The following is a 16,229-nucleotide window of genomic DNA, read 5'->3' on the forward strand; positions in this document are numbered from 1 at the left end:
TTACACAATTCACAGCGCTCACCATCGCACATACCCTCCCCAATGTTCATCACCCAGCCACCCCATCCCTCCCACCCCCCCACCACTCTAGCAACCCTCAGTTTGTTTCCTGAGATTAAGAATTCCTCATATCAGTGAGATCATATGATACTTGTCTTTCTCTGATTGACTTATTTCACTTAGCATAATACCCTCTAGTTCCATCCATGTCGTTGCAAATGGCAAGATTTCGGGGTTTTTTTGATGGCTGCATAATATTCCATTGTGTGTGTGTGTGTGTGTGTGTGTGTGTGTGTGTGTGTGTGTATACACAATGTATATATAAAATGGAATGTATATATATATTTTTTATATATATATATATTTTATATATATATATATATCTCACATAATCTTTATCCATTCATCTATGGATGGAAACTTGTGTTGCTTCTATATCTTGGCTATTGTAAATAATGTTGCATCTTCTTTATATACATTTTCTTTATATATATATATATATGTGTATATATATATATACATCTTCTATATATATATATTATATTATACTATATTTTATATATATATATATATATATACATCTTCTTTATCCACTCATCTGTTAATGGACATCTTGGCTCTTTCCATAGTTTGGCTGCTATAACCATTGGGGTGCACATACCGTTTTGGATTACTACATTTGTATCTTTGGGGTAAATACCCAATAGTGCAATTACTGGGTCGTAGGGTAGCTCTATTTTCAACTTTTTGAGGAACCTCCGTACTGTTTTCCAGAGTGGCTGCACCAGCTTGCATTCCCACCAACAGTGTAGGAGGGTTCCCCTTTCTCCGCATCCCCGCCAACATCTGTTGTTTCCTGACTTGTTAATTAAAGCCATTCTGACTGGTGTGAGGTGGTATCTCATTGAGGTTTTGATTTGGATTTCCCTGATGCCGAGTGATATTGAGCACTTTTTCATGTGTCTTTTGGCCATTTGGATGTCTTCTTTGGAAAAATGTCTGTTTCATGCCCATTTCTTGATTGGATTATTTGTTCTTTGGGTGTTGTTTGATAAGTTCTTTATAGATTTTGGATACTAGCCCTTTATCTGATATGTCATTTGCAAATATTTTCTCCCATTCTGTCTGTTGTCTTTCGGTTTTGTTGACTGTTTCCTTTGCTGTGCAAAAGCTTTTTATCTTGATGAAGTCCCAATAGTTCATTTTTGCCCTTGCTTCCCTTGCCTTTGGCGATGTTTCTAGGAAGAAATTGCTGCAGCTGAGGTCGAAGAGGTTGCTGCCTGTGTTCTCCTCTAGGATTTTGATGGATTCCTGTCTCACATTTAGGTCTTTCTTCCATTTGGAGTCTATTTTTGTGTGTGGTGTAAGGAAATGGTCCAGTTCCATTCTTCTGCATGTGGCTGTCCAGTTTTCCCAACACCATTTGTTGAAGAGACTGTCTTTTTTCCATTGGACATTCTTTCCTGCTTTGTCGAAGACTAGTTGACCATAGGGTTGAGGGTCCCATTTCTGGGCTCTCTATTCTGTTCCATTGATCTATGTGTCTTGTTTTTGTGCCAGTACCATACTGTCTTGATGATGACAGCTTTGTAATAGAGCTTGAAGTCTGGAATCGTGATGCCACCAGCTTTGCTTTTCTTTTTCAACATTCCTCTGGCTAATTGGGGTCTTTTTTGGTTCCATACAAATTTTAGGATTATTTGTTCCATTTCTTTGAAAAAAGTTGGTGGTGTTTTGATAGGGATTGCACTAAATGTGTAGATTGGTCTAGGTAGCATTGACATTTTCACAATATTTGTTCTTCCAATTCATGAGCATGGAATGTTTTTCCATTTCTTTGTGTCTTCCTCAATTTCTTTCATGAGTATTTTATAGTTTTCTGAGTACAGATTCTTTGCCTCTTTGGTTAGATTTATTCTTAGGTATCGTATGGTTTTGGGTGCAATTGTAAATGGGATTGACTCCTTAATTTCTCTTTCTTCTGTCTTGTTGTTGGTGTATAGGAATGCCACTGATTTCTGTGCATTGATTTTTTATCCTGCCACTTTACTGAATTCCTGTATGAGTTCTAGCAGTTTTGGGGTGGAGTCTTTTGGGTTTTCCACATAAAATATCATATCATCTGCAAAGAATGAGAGTTTGACTTCTTTGCTGATTCAGATGCCTTTTATTTCTTTTTGTTGTCTGATTGCTGTGGACATAGTGCTAGGACTTCTAGTACTATGTTGAATAGCAGTGGTGATAGTAAGAATCCTACTTTAAATAAACTTTTAAATAAGTTAAATTAAAAAAAAATCTTATAACTATGTATTTAATAAAATCTTAGAAATAGGAATTTAGAGATTATTTTATCTAGTTCAACTCATCAAATGATGTCTGGGTTGGTACACTTACACATGCTCGTGTTTTGCTCTAGGGCTTGGGGGATCCTACAAAGTAATAAATCTAGGGCTATATAGATTTCTAGGATGTTTACGATTGAACATTAGGAAAGAATGTTCAGCTTGTTTTCTTTGGCTCCATGGAAAAGACTTAGAGACAGATTTTAGGATTAGTATAAAAGAAGTCTTTAATAACTAACTGCAAAAGAAAATAAGTGCCAAATAAATAACTCTTAAAAATAGCCACAATGTTGTAACTCTTCCACTGGTTAGTTCTGAGTCACTTGGAATATTCAAGTAAACTCCATATCTACTTGGGATATTCATATATAAATTTGGGGTTAAATCATATGAGTCCTTTCTTGCCTTGTGACTGCAGGTGAAGCTTTTTGGTTTATAAGCAGATCAGTTTCTTGATCTGCATAGCATGAAAATTCCTCAGTTTCCTTAACCTGATATTTTTAAACTGTTAGGGTCCTGTGTTTGTGAGACTCTTAAAAACTTGATAATAATATTTACATTCATACATCAGGCTACTTTTTCCTGTCTTTATCTCTTTCTACTTAGGACAGGAGATGTCTCATAAGCAGTATTTTCAATTCCTGAAATGCTAACAACACAATCACACACACACACAAATCTTTCTAGGATTATTTTGCTCATTTGCTGATTTGGAATCTTGCCCAGGATGGCTTCATTAGAAAATCATACTGGAAAGCTCAGAGGTGTGGTTATGTTTTGGGGGGTGGGGGGTGAGTATTAGAATAAATTAAAAAATAAAAAGAAGTTATGGAAAGATAAGTAAGGGACAAGTGCCTTCCCCATTTTACCCTTCTCACCTCTCTAAAACCTTTAGGTCTGATTTTTTTTTTTTTTTTTTTTTTTTAAGATTTTATTTATTTATTTGAGAGAGAGAATGAGACAGAGAGAGCATGAGAGGGTCAGAGGGAGAAGCAGACTCCCTGCCGAGCAGGGAGCCCGATGCGGGACTCGATCCCGGGACTCCAGGATCATGACCTGAGCCGAAGGCAGTCGCTTAACCAACTGAGCCACCCAGGCGCCCTAGGTCTGATTTTTAAAAAAATTTTGTTGCTTTGATCTTGAGGATGAGGGCTGTTTTTTAAATAAACTTTTTTTTGTGTTTAATCCTTTTTGTATTTTGATGCTGATTACATAGAGGCTAATTTGTGAAGAGTTGCTTTTTAGTTTGATGTTGGCATACAGTATTCTGTTGATTATTGTCTTTCAAATAGTCATATCAGAGCCACAGGTTTTTTGCCTGCTCCCTGCATGTTGAAATGGATTCAATTTAGGCCTAATTTAGAGAATTTATTGTAAGCTTTAGTATTTACATAAGTACCATACTTCAATTTGTTGTTTTCCCTCCCAGGCATAGTACATTTTTTCCCCCTTTATAGCGAGTTCCAGAATCTGGGAATGTTGTATGATTATACCAAATCCAGATGTGTCCATTTAAGGGAGGACAGAAGCCAATTTCATTGTTGAGTTTTAGAGTGTGGGGTTTTACTATGTACATCACAAATACATTTGAGATCTTCTGAATTGAAAAAATTCGTTAAAGCTGCTTTTTTTTTCTTTGCATGCAATCAGATGAGTATTTTACAGTGTTACATGTTCTACAGTGAATTGTTAAAGGATAGATTTTCAAGTACCTTTTTATTATAGTGAAATAATTATAGGAAATATATAGCTATGTTCTTGTCATGTCTGTTGATATCTTATAATAACAATTCCTTTTTCCATACATTTCCTCTTGCCCAATTAAACTGAAGAAATTTGCTTTATGAAATATAGTTTGGAAATTAGAATAAAAGGTGACTTTTGAGACTAGCATTTTAATATATATGCCCCTGAATATTTTGAGTTATAAAAGTTATAACAAATGACATGAGGATGCTTTCAAAGAATAGCTTAAGAATGACTGTGTGACTTCTGCATATTAGTTAAGAGGGAGTTGAGTGCTTTTGGAGGATTCAAAATAACATTTTTCTTTCTGCTAAAAATATATAACTGATATACTAATGTAAATGTATTAAGAACTCAAATAGTAGAAAAATATGTAAAATAAAATGGCAAACCTAGTTTTTCCACTCTATGCTCTCCCACTCAACCTAGTCCCCATTCTCACTGCCTTTCATTGTGTTAACAACTATTGTTTTGTGGTTATCCTTCCAGTTCTTCTACCTTACATCCCCAACCCCACCTCACTACCCCCAAACCCTTTTGAAGTCTAAGAAAGCAAAGTGATTCTTTTTTTTTTTTTTTTTTAAGATTTTATTCATTTATTTGACAGAGAGACACAGTGAGAGAGGGAACATAAGCGGGGGAGCGGGAGTGAGAGAAGCAGGCTTCCTGCCAAACAGGGAGCCCGACGCGGGGCTCAATCCCAGGATCCTGGGATCATGACCTGAGCAGAAGGCAGACGCTTAACGACTGAGCCACCCAGGCGCCCCCGCAAAGTGATTCTTAATTAAATATGTTTTTGCTATATCAGGTTTATATATTAAGTCTTGGTCAATTCTGTTAGTATTGTCAGGGTTTTTTAGGGTACTTATTACAATTGAGTCCTTTTGCATAATCAGTGTGTTCAGTGGACATGTCATTTTTAGAAGTTTTGTTTTGTTTCTTTAAGCAATAGTTATAAGACAGTAAAGTGATGGTGTATTAGGATTCTAGAGTCTTAACTTCTAGTCTTGGGTTATGTCAGTAGTTATCACCTTGGGTGAATCCTGTAATCATTCTAGGCCTTTTTTTTAGCATGTGTAAAATGATAAGTTCAGTCTGTTCTATACCATATATGGTTTCTCTCAACTCTAATTTCAGAGCACCCTTTGTTTTGGGGAATAGCTGATATTTTAGGCTAGGGTTTTATCACCGCTTTTAGAGGATGATGTTAGTCATTTTGGGTTCATTTGAAAGCCTTGGTTAGGAATTGAAACTCTTGGTTATAGTACTGCTCATGTAGAAAATATGCTCTATTTAATTAGGCCATCTTCAGAAACACTTTGTGGCATAATGGAGAATAATATTTACAATTTTTTGTCAGTTTTATTTTCCCAAGCTTCCAGTTCACTCTCTTTCCCCATGTATACCTAATGCATAAAATATTCAGTGGGAAGGGAAGCAATGTCCAAATATGCTTCCCTAAGGTATTATATATGGTGGTTGGATTTATACAGTGTGGTAAAATTAATCCCATATGTTAGTGATATGTCTTGAAGTTTTATAGTTTCCTTTTTATCTCTAAAATCCTAGGAGTTCTAGTCCTAGTTACTTGGTTTTAACATGGAACTGTTAATTGTCTTTTGTTTTATTTTGTTTTTCCTGGAAGTTTTTGAGTGAGAGGAGTTTATTCAGTTTTTTCACAGGATTGTCCAGAAAAGTTATCTTAGCCATTATCTCTTGCTTAGATTTTGCACTATTCTCTTAGCTTGTCTCCTTGCTTTCACTCTTGCTTTCCATATGGACTGTTTGTTACAGTAGCCAGTGACCCTTCTTAAAAGCACATCAGGCTGTATCACTCTTTTGTTCAAAACCCTCCAAAGGCCTCTCCCATCATTCAGAAAAGTCAAAGTCCTTAATAGAACCTTAAGGTCTTTTATCTGCCCCTCAACTCACCCCCCAATTTTGGAGACTTTATTTCTATCTCTCTCTCGTGTTCACTCCACAACATATGTACTGGCCATCTTATTTGTGCCTTGCCCGCACCAGGCATATCTTCATTTTACTTGCCTTTTTACATGCCGTGTCTTCTTGCCAAATATCTGCTTGACTGGCTGACTCCATTACATCTTTCAAGTCTCTTCTCTCTTGCTTTATCAGAGGGGCCTTCCCTAAGTTTCCTGCGCAATAGAGCATACCCCTTTCCATTGCGCTCCTTTTTCTTTATCCTCTTTTCCTGCTTTTTCTTTATTATACATATCAACACCTGATGTTATTTTTTGTCTTGACTAATTCCCACTAGAATGTGAGCTCTACAAAAACAGCTCAGAAGATGATGGGCTAGACTTAGAAGGTGGGAAATCCTAGGACATCAATCCCACTGTGCTAGGGTGAGAGCTGTGTGGCAGCAGACCTTTGCTTTTCCCTGTTTCCTTAGCTACCCTTGAGGATTTGGGCTGCAGCATGACTCCGGCTTCAATACTGCAGCACCATATCAAAGCAATTGGGTGTATTTTGATTTTTTTTTTTTTCTTGGTAGGAAAATGGCTGAATAATATTCCAGTTGCAATTAATACTCTTGGCAAATCTTTGACAGTGAATTCTGGGCATTAGCTGGTGACCTATTCATTGCATGTACTGGAGTGAAGAGGGAAAAAATAAAATTTTAAATAATGTCTAATTGTTTAGGGAGTTGACTCATATCTTCTGCCCTTTTCCTCAATTATGATAAATTTCCAAAACATTTTCCTTTTTTCAAACTAAGGAAGATAAACATTTTTTTTCAGTTTGGTTTTAGTTATATTTACTGTTCCTTGACTGAATACTCAGATAATTAAAATAAGTGTGATGTTTGCTAAAATGAATAACATGTTGGAAACAGTGAAGTGGAAGACTTTGGCCAGCATAATAAATTTTCTCCTTCTGTGTTGAGCAAAAGAAAAACGTTTGAATTTTGTTGAACTTTGCTGTTTTTTTCTTTTGTTCCCAGCCCTTTTCTCCCCTCCCCACCCCATTCCCCTGCCCTCAATTCATTTTTGTTTTTACATTTTTTTATTTTGGGAGAAAGTTAAAATTGTATGAACCATCTCTCTCCCCTCTTCCTTCCTCCTCTCCACTCTCATGCCCACAATTAGGTCTCCCATTTCTTTTCTCATTTTGGAGTGATAACTTACCTTCATTAGAAGAGTCCTGAGTCATAGAATTGGGGCATTCATATACTACTGAAAAGACAACCCTAAAATATAGTTTGAAATCTCTATTTGTAAAAGATCTTTTTTCTTCCTACTTTCAATACCTATTAGTTGTCTACAACTGGATGTATTTTGATCCTCCGGTGAACCTGATGCATTAAGACTCAGCTGAGTAAATGCTGGGCCTGTGATAGGCACTTAATGCTTGTTAAATAAATTCTTTGTTACAAATCCTCCTTCTGTTTTATATTTTAAGAAATTAGAACCTATGTATATACATGGGGGAAGTTTGCTAAATTGTAGCTGGCAGGGACAATAGGTTGGGAAAGGAATGCTTAACTCAGGATAGTGAAGTGCATTTAGTCTTTTGAGTCAGAAAGATTTATATTTGCATCCAAGGTTAGTGATTTTTGTTTTTATGTTATGACCTGGTAAACCTAAAACTCTGAGTCTTTATTCCCTTATATGTTAGCTTTGGATAATACTGTTGGTACAGACTTGGCTGTGATGAACACATGGGAATATTTGTGAATAGCTTTCTTAGTTCTTTTGTAGTTTCTGAGCATAGATGATCAGTGTTATCATTGGACTCTTTTTCTCCCAATCCCATCATTTGTCCTGCTTTGCCTAAGAGTCTTTGTAGATTCATTTTTCTCCCTGCTGCCACATTCTTAGATCTAGTTTGCATGTTCTCCTTTTTGTGGCTTGGTCGCTGTTTCCGGTTTTTGCCTTCCTGATCTTGAAAGATGGTACAGAGCTCTGAGTTTCAGCTTGTTTCTTCTCTCATACTTAAGTAGTACATTCTATGCACACTACATAGTATAGAGTGGTCCAGTTACAAGAAAAGTTGGGATGTTTATCATATTGATTATTTAACAGCAGCTCTCCACCAGGAGTTTGTGTTAAAATTCCTTGTGGAACTTTCAAAATTTACATTCCTGAGCCCCACTCCAGACCTATTGAATCAGCATCTCTGGGGCGGAGCCTGGGTATTATTTAAAAATTCCACTAGTGATTTTTATGTTAACCCTCAGTGAAGAAAAACTGGCTTGTTGGAAGACTATCTCAAGCCACGAAGGCAGATCAATATTTATAAATGTTAGTTTTGATGGCCTCATGTTCTTTCCCAAAATCTTTCAATCACTTCCCTTTTACTCAAGAATAAAGTAAAAATGAAGCTTGGTGTTCAAGACTCACCATGACTACCCTAGTTTATCCTGTTAATTACCATTCTTTTTGAAAATTCTATTCCTACTACACCAAAACTGCAGTTAAGCATTATTTTCAACTACCTATTTCTCTCATGATGGTCTAGAATGTCTTCTCTTCCCGCTCTCCTTGATCTTTGTAACAATTGCTTATCTTCTGAATTCTACTTCAAAAGGCACACCTTCCATTGTGTTCTCAGCTAGAAGTCATATTCCTTCTTAGAACTCCCAAACACTTATGTACTTTATTTTTGCACTGATCTCAGATGTTTATCTTTTGATACCTTTCATCTCTACTAAACTCTAAGCTTCTTGATGATAGATTTTGTCTATGTGTGTTCTACCACCACCTACTCAGTAGAAGGGTACTTAGTATATAGTATGTGCTAAGCACCCCCCCACTGCCACCTCTTATTTTGAGAAAGCTGATTTGCATTTTTAAACTTCCTTTTTTTTTTTTTCCCCAGAGAGGGTGGGAGAATCCTAAGCAGGCTCCACACCCAGCACAGAGCCCAATGCTGGGCTTGATTTCACAACCCTGAAATCATGATCTGAGCCAAAATCAAGAGTCAGATGCTTAACTGAGCCACCCAGGCGCCCCAAGCTAATTTTCATTTTTTAATGCTCACCGAAACTTACAAAAAATGCTCTGGTTTATTAAGGTAGTCTTAAGTCTTTTTCCATAACATGTAGAATTTCTTATTTTTCTTCTTGGATGCCAGACCTGGCTTTTGACAGGATGGTTCTTGTTTACAATTTGTGTTTTTGTGATAAAAATAGGACTTAAGATGTCAGGCTATCTTTTCCTCTTATAATGTTACCCAGGCGTGATAATTGTTGGGAGAAAGTACTTCATGATTTTGTCACATGTTATGAATGTCTTGCAAGCAGAGGTAGTGACTGCCTTTTTTCTGGACTATTCTTTTTCATGGATATTTATTTAGTGAGCAAGCCTCAGAAGATATATTGTTTTTCTCCAGAGCATAGGGCAAGTTTGCTTACTGTTCAGTATAATAAAAATAGAGTCTCCAGAGCATGTTTTCTTAGTGTCCAGTTAGTAAAGACAACATCACTTTCTAGAGCAAAGGACAGGCATGTTTATGCCCATTATAAAAGAGTTGGGTTCCTTAACTTCAGGGTCCCCTGTAACGTAACCCACTGCATGTACAGTTGTCACCTGGCCCTCTTTGCATCACCCAGTGGGATTTGGGGCTCAGGGAACTGGCACAAAAGCTGACACTGGCTACTGCTATTGCCATGAGTAATAAAGTTCTTTATTTCTGACCTAGGAGTCTTATGTCTTCTCCAGCATCCATGAAACTGCCAGGATTACTTGTTAACTTACAAGTAGGATAAAAATCTCAGATCTCCCACAGGTCTTGACAGTAATATAAAAGCCAGTCTTCTCAGAACTGCAAAATAGGCCCTGCTGTAAATAACTTGTTAAATCTTAATCTAAATTAAGCCTGGGTCTCTGGAAACTTACCTGGACAAGGCTAGAATTCCTTACGACTACATACCATCTTCTCTTTTATCCTTATTTTGCTTTCCACAAAACCAGATCAATTCAAGTGAAAGGACTGTTATTCTGAGATTTCCTTCTGTCAAATGATGATGTTAACAGTAATCTCTTTTTTTCCCCTCTCTTTAGCAAAATAAAAGCATTGCTATTTTATATGGAGGAGCTACACTGACAAGCATGTTGATTTGTTTACTTAAAGCTGAAGTTTGGAATGTATGCTGTCTTCATTTTTTTTTTATTTTATTTATTAGAACGAGAGAGAGAGAGAGCATGAGAGCGGGGAGGGTCAGAGGGAGAAGCAGACTCCCTGCAGAGCAGGGAGCCTGATATGGGACTTGATCCTGGGACTCCAGGATCATGACCCGAGCCGAAGGCAGTCGCTTAACCGACTGAGCCACCCAGGCGCCCTTGTATGCTGTCTTCAAAAGAGAAATGGGATATTTGAGAGGATTTCTTTTTTCTTTCTTTTTTTTTTTAAGTGTTCCGTGATTCATTGTTTGCGTATAACACCCAGTGCTCCATTCAGTACATGCCCTCTTTAATACCCATCACTGGGCTAAACCATCCTCTCACCCCCCTCCCCTCTAGAACCCTCAGTTTGTTTCTCAGAGTCCATAGTCTCTCATGGTTCATCTCCCCCTCCGATTTCCCCCCCTTCATTTTTCCCTTCCAGCTATCTTCTTCTTCTCTTTTTTTTTTTTTTAAACATATAATGTATTATTTCAGAGGTACAGGTCTGTGAGGATTTCTTTTTTAATTTGGTTTTAACATGACAATTTTAATGATAAATAACCTAATAAACTAGATAAATAAAATAATGTGTTGGATGGTGACAAATGTTAAGGGGGGAAAAGGGAAGACAGAACAATGCTGAAATTTTAGATATTGTTGGCTAAGGAAGCCTCACTGAGGTGACGTTTGAGTAAAGAACTGAAGTAAGTTAGGAGACTAGCCATTTGACTATCTGAAGGGAAAACATTCTGAGCAGAGAGAATAGTTAAGTACAAAGGCTGTGCAGGACATTGAGGAGGCTGGGCTGTAATGCTTTGAAGACATATGTTGAGAGGATTATAGTGTTAACGTTTGTCTTAGCTGTCTTTCTGTGCCTCACCAGAGCACTTGCTTTTATATTTATCTGCTAGGTACTTCTTCACTTGAGGAAGGGGATTTTTTCCTTTAATAATTTTGAAAACTACTGAATTAGATAACTTTTCTGCATTATTCTCTAGTTTTCATTGATGGTCTCTATAAGTGCCCATCCATCTTTCAGCAGTGAATGTTAAGTCCCACATTAGTGTGGTTTTTTTAATTCAGCAGGTATTTGAACGCTGATTTAGACCTTACTTTATATGATTTATTTTTTCACTTTCATGTGGATTATATTCTTTATGTTTCTGTTGAAGAGAAGAAGCTGAGGCAGCCTGGAATAGAGAATAAGAGAGCATACCAACTAAAACCTCTCTAGCCAAGGTTTCTAATTATCCTTTGTTATTAAATGTGAAAGCTGGTTTTCAATTCTTGTTGACTTTGAAAATTAACACCATACCATTTCCTCCTTGAAACAGCATCCTATCCTTCTGGTTGTACCATTTATCTCAAGGCTTCCTCTTTCCTTGGGTTTATATCTTGACCACCTGTGCTACTCTTCTTACCTCTTTGGATACTCAGACCTACTTTATAGCTTTAGTTACCTCTATGTTGTTGATTTTTCCGGTCAGATTTTCTATCTAAACCCCATTCTTGAGCTCTAAGCGTTTATAATAAATTGGTTTCTAACATATCCATTTTGATGACCAGGGATTCAGATATCTAAAGCAACTTTTCATCTTTTCTTTACAAAGCAAAGAGAACTTGTTCTTTATTTTGGTAAATAGTATCCTTGTCTAGTTGGTTAAGCTAGACTCTATGCTGATGTCCATTAGTTAAAGACCATCAGATACACACCCATAGGTAAACAAAGTTGGGTTTATTGATGCTTTCTTTAGCAAGGGAAGCCACATGGGGAAACATGGAGTGTCTTGGGAAGACCATGCTTTACAGACTTAGAGAATTTGGGCTTTTGTTAGGTAATTTGGGGAGAATTCAGAGAAGTGGTGGTGGTTTGCTTTGCATTGGGTCCTGTCAGGAATGGGAATAATTCTATGATTGGGTGTCTTAATAAATCTTATCTAGGAGATGAGAAGGACAGGGTGAGGCTAGGAGTGTATTGGTAAAGAAGCAATAGTCACTCATGGCACCTGGGATTTTTTTGTGATTGCACAGAGACCTTGCTTTTATTGTACTCAGTCAGACTCGAGACTCAGGCTTGGTTTTGCCTCACTTCCATCATGGACACAGAAGACTCATCTGATGCTGGTGACCTGTGAGATTCTGTCTGATAGAAAACCTCAGAGCCTAGCTATGAGTGCTGGGCCTCCTCCTCGCTGTAAGGGGCTGTTTTTCTCTCTTTCTAGCTTATTTGGAATAGATGTAAAAGATCAGGAACCATTTTGGCAGCAGGAAGATGGATGTAGAGTATTTTAGACAGGGTATATGAACAAAAAATTTGCATGATATTGGCTGTATGTGTGAGAAGCAGCAGTGAAACTTACTCTACTTGAAATGTATCAGTAGGATCTAGTGTTAGGTTGAGGCAGAGATGCCTAGTCTGTTTACTCCTTACCAGGAAAAGAGGGGTTAGAGGGTGTATCAATCTGTATGTATCAATCACAATCACATATAGAGGTTTTTTGTTTTTTGTTTTTTGTTTTTAAATTTTATGTGAGAGAGAGAGCGCGCGTGAGAGAGCAACGAACAGGGTGAGGGACAGAGGGAGAAGCAGGCTCTCCACTGAGTGGGGAGCCAGATGCGGGGCTTGATCCCTGGACTCCAGGATCATGACCTGAGTCGAAGGCAGACGCTTAATCAACTGAGCCACCCAGGCGCCCCACGTATAGAGCTTTTTAAAGCTAAATGTTTGCATCCTTACTGTGTGCCAGGCACTAAGTACGTAGATGATCTCTTTTAATCCCTCAGGTAAATTGGGTTAGAAATGAAGGATGCATATCTTTGGCATTGGGAATAAGAACCAAACTGGAGATCCAAGTGGGGCTACTAGTGTAGACTATTGAGTAATGTTTAAGAGTGTGAGTTTCAACATAATAGTTTGGGTTTGAATCCTGCTCCCTACCCACAATTAGTAGTTGTATGATCTTAAGCAGTTTACTGGTTTAACCCCTTAGAACCTTTGTATTTATACCAACCTCAGAGGGTTGGCAATAACTTAGTAAGTACAAGGTATACAATAGCTGCTATAACTGCTTTTATTGGCTTTGTGACTTTGGACCAGTCACAAAACTCTTAGCCTCAGTTCTGATGTCACTTCACAGGTTTGGTATAAGGATCAAAAAGTGTACATGGAAGTATTTTATAAACGGAAAGCACTATACAAATAAAATAAATATTTATGTCTAGGATATTATCTTTTAAGTGTTCGAATTTACTTGACAAGTAAAGGACTGTGATTGGGTTATGATGTTTTTGGGCCAATTATACAGGGTCTTGAGTATTAGGATGAGAAATTTAGATTTGATGTTGTTGACTTAAGAAATTCAGCTGCCAGGGGGCACCTGGGTGGCTCAGTTGGTTAAGCATCTGCTTTCGGCTCAGGTCATGATCCCAGGGTGCTGGGATCGAGCCCCACATTGGGCTCCCTGCTCAGCAGAGAGCCTGCTTCTCCCTCTCCCTCTGCCTGCCACTCTCCCTACTGTGTGCTTTCTCTCTCTCTCTGTCAAATGAATAAATAAAATCTTTAAAAAAAAAAAGAAAAAAAGAAATTCAGCTACCAGACAGACTTAGGAGCAGGGGGATGAGAGGACAAAAGTGGTGGCATAGGAAACGGGTTGGAGAGGGAGAACCTAGGGGTTCAAAGATCAGATTGAGGCAGCTGTTTTAGGCTAAGTAATGGTGGCCTAGATTAGTGAAAAGACAGTAGAAGTGAAAAATCTGAAATGTTTCTAAGGAATTACTACAATTCAGGGGCTCCTGGGTGGCTCAGTTGTTAAACATCTGCCTTCGGCTCAGGTCATGATCCCAGGGTCCTGAGATTGGGTCTGCATCAGGCTCCCTGCTCAGTGCGAAGCCTACTTCTCTCTCTCTCCCACTCCCCCTGCTTGTGTTCCCTCTCTCGCTGTGTCTCTCTCTGTCAAAAAAAAAAAAAATCTTTAAAAAAAATTAAAAAAGGAATTACTACAATTTAGTTACGAGTTGAGTGTGAGGGATATAGAAGTAAGAACAATAAAGATTTCTTGAACTTTAACTTTGGAAATGGCTTGGTTAAATTTGATTAGATATAAATGGTTAATAAGTTTGGAAAAAATAGCCTTGTGACAATGTACAGGATGCCTAGAGACTTGGCTTTAGGTATTTGTTCAGCTTTCCTCATAATGCAGGCCCCAATTTGTAATGTGCAAAAAGCAAGGCAGTTGGAGAAGGGTACAGGTTTCAGTGGTAAGTTGTAAAGATTTTGGTTTTAAGTTAAAGTAAGTATAAATATGTTAGAAATATGATGAAAGCTTTGCTGTGCTGCAGGTAGAAGTGAAATTACTTTGAAATGCATAAAAAATGATAGATGGACAGATATGTGATAAATATTGTAGAATCTCATTGGTGGGCATGTCGATGTTCACTATAAAATTCTTTCAACTTTTCTGCATTTGAAAGTTATAATAATAAAATGTTAGAGGACAATAAAGATATAAACTCTTTGCTAAAAGCTGATCTTGAGAATTTGTCTTGCCTGACCTGAGACTTTTGTTTTCTCTGTAGGAACTTTCCGCTGTACTTTTTGCCATACAGAGGTAGAAGAAGATGAATCAGCAATGCCCAAAAAAGATGCACGCACACTTTTGGCAAGATTTAATGAACAAATTGAGCCCATTTATGCTTTGCTTCGGGAAACAGAGGATGTGAACTTGGCCTATGAAATACTTGAGCCAGAACCCACAGAAATACCAGCCTTGAAACAAAGGTGAGTGTAGACCTGTGCTCTTACCAAGAACACTTTTAAGCTGGCCCTTGTTTCAACTACCTGTACTTTGGAGAGCAGGAGTTAGTAAGTAATATACCCAGGAGACTAAAGATGGATGTTACATAGATTCTCAGTTTTACCACATTTGTCTTATTAACTTGTGCCTGTGATGAAATTTGTTTGTACTGAATGCAGAACAGTGTGGGCCTTGGGCAAAAATCTTTAAATAGTCAAGTTTGACTTCAAGTACTCACTCTGCTTGGACCCACTGCAAATCAGCCAATTGTTAACTAATCCTAAATTGGAAGTACCTCTTGGGGATATTTGCATTTTCCTAGCCGAGTTCTAAAGGATGGAGTTCTTTAAGGAATATAGCATTTGCTCTTTTTTTTTTTTTTTTTTTTACTTTGAAGCACTTAACTGTACATTTCTTGTCTTCCTTTAGTTTTTTTTTTTTTAAAAGATTTTATTTATTTGACAGAGAGAGACACAGCAAGAGAGGAAACACAAGCAGGGGGAGTGGGAGAGGGAGAAGCAGGCTTCCCGTGGAGCAGGGAGCCTGATGCGGGGCTCGATCCCTGGGATCATGACCTGAGCTGAAGGCAGATGCTTAATGACTGAGCCACCCAGGCGCCCCCCTTTAGTTTTCAGTGCACCTTCTTTGAAAGTACAGTAGGTATTACATATGGGTTAATACTTTTTACTGTGGCTCCCTATTTTTATTAGTGTGCCCTAATGTTTGAATTACAAAGGCAACCTTGGTTTTGGCGTGCCATAGAAAGTGGTTTATATTCTTTTTTGAAAAACATACATGTGAATTGGGTCAGAGAATGTTCTACTCTGCCTCTTTTCTAGTGCCAAGTTAAGGGCTTACAGTTTATACCCTTCCATAGAACCTGGTTTCCAGGAGCACTCTCAGTATTGTATATGCTGTGGTACTAATGTTATAGAAAAGCCAGTTCTGGGCAGTCCTGAGCAGCTTGAGTTTCTTTTGGGTGGTTAAAAACAATCCAATTGTACAGAAAGCTTTATATCTGTATAAGTTGTTATGAATTTTCTAGCCTAGTGTCATGGATCAGTTAGGATGCCTTTATCTATGATAACAGAAAACCAAACCAGAAGTGGCTTAAATAGTGAGAAAAACCTGTCTAGCATGAGCAGAAGGGCGGAGGTAGTACAGTTCATAATTAATTTCACAGCTCAGTTACATACTGCAGGATCTAGGTTTGTTCCATG

The 16,229-nt window shown here is 37.8% G+C and overlaps 1 protein-coding gene across 5 annotated transcripts in view; it reads left to right on the forward strand.

Moving 5' to 3' along the window:
• GTF2E1 (general transcription factor IIE subunit 1) overlaps window positions 1-16,229 on the forward strand; it is a 43,636-nt gene that overhangs the window by 10,214 nt on the left and 17,193 nt on the right. For all 5 annotated transcript variants that reach the window (XM_036111732.2, XM_078066479.1, XM_036111736.2 and 2 more), the window contains exon 3: window positions 14,792-14,993. In XM_036111732.2, the coding sequence (XP_035967625.1) occupies window positions 14,792-14,993 (202 nt within the window). The remainder of the gene's footprint in view (window positions 1-14,791; window positions 14,994-16,229) is intronic.

The sequence above is a fragment of the Halichoerus grypus genome, chromosome 1 (assembly GCF_964656455.1).
Source record: "Halichoerus grypus chromosome 1, mHalGry1.hap1.1, whole genome shotgun sequence".
In the NCBI taxonomy this organism is placed as follows: domain Eukaryota; kingdom Metazoa; phylum Chordata; class Mammalia; order Carnivora; family Phocidae; genus Halichoerus; species Halichoerus grypus.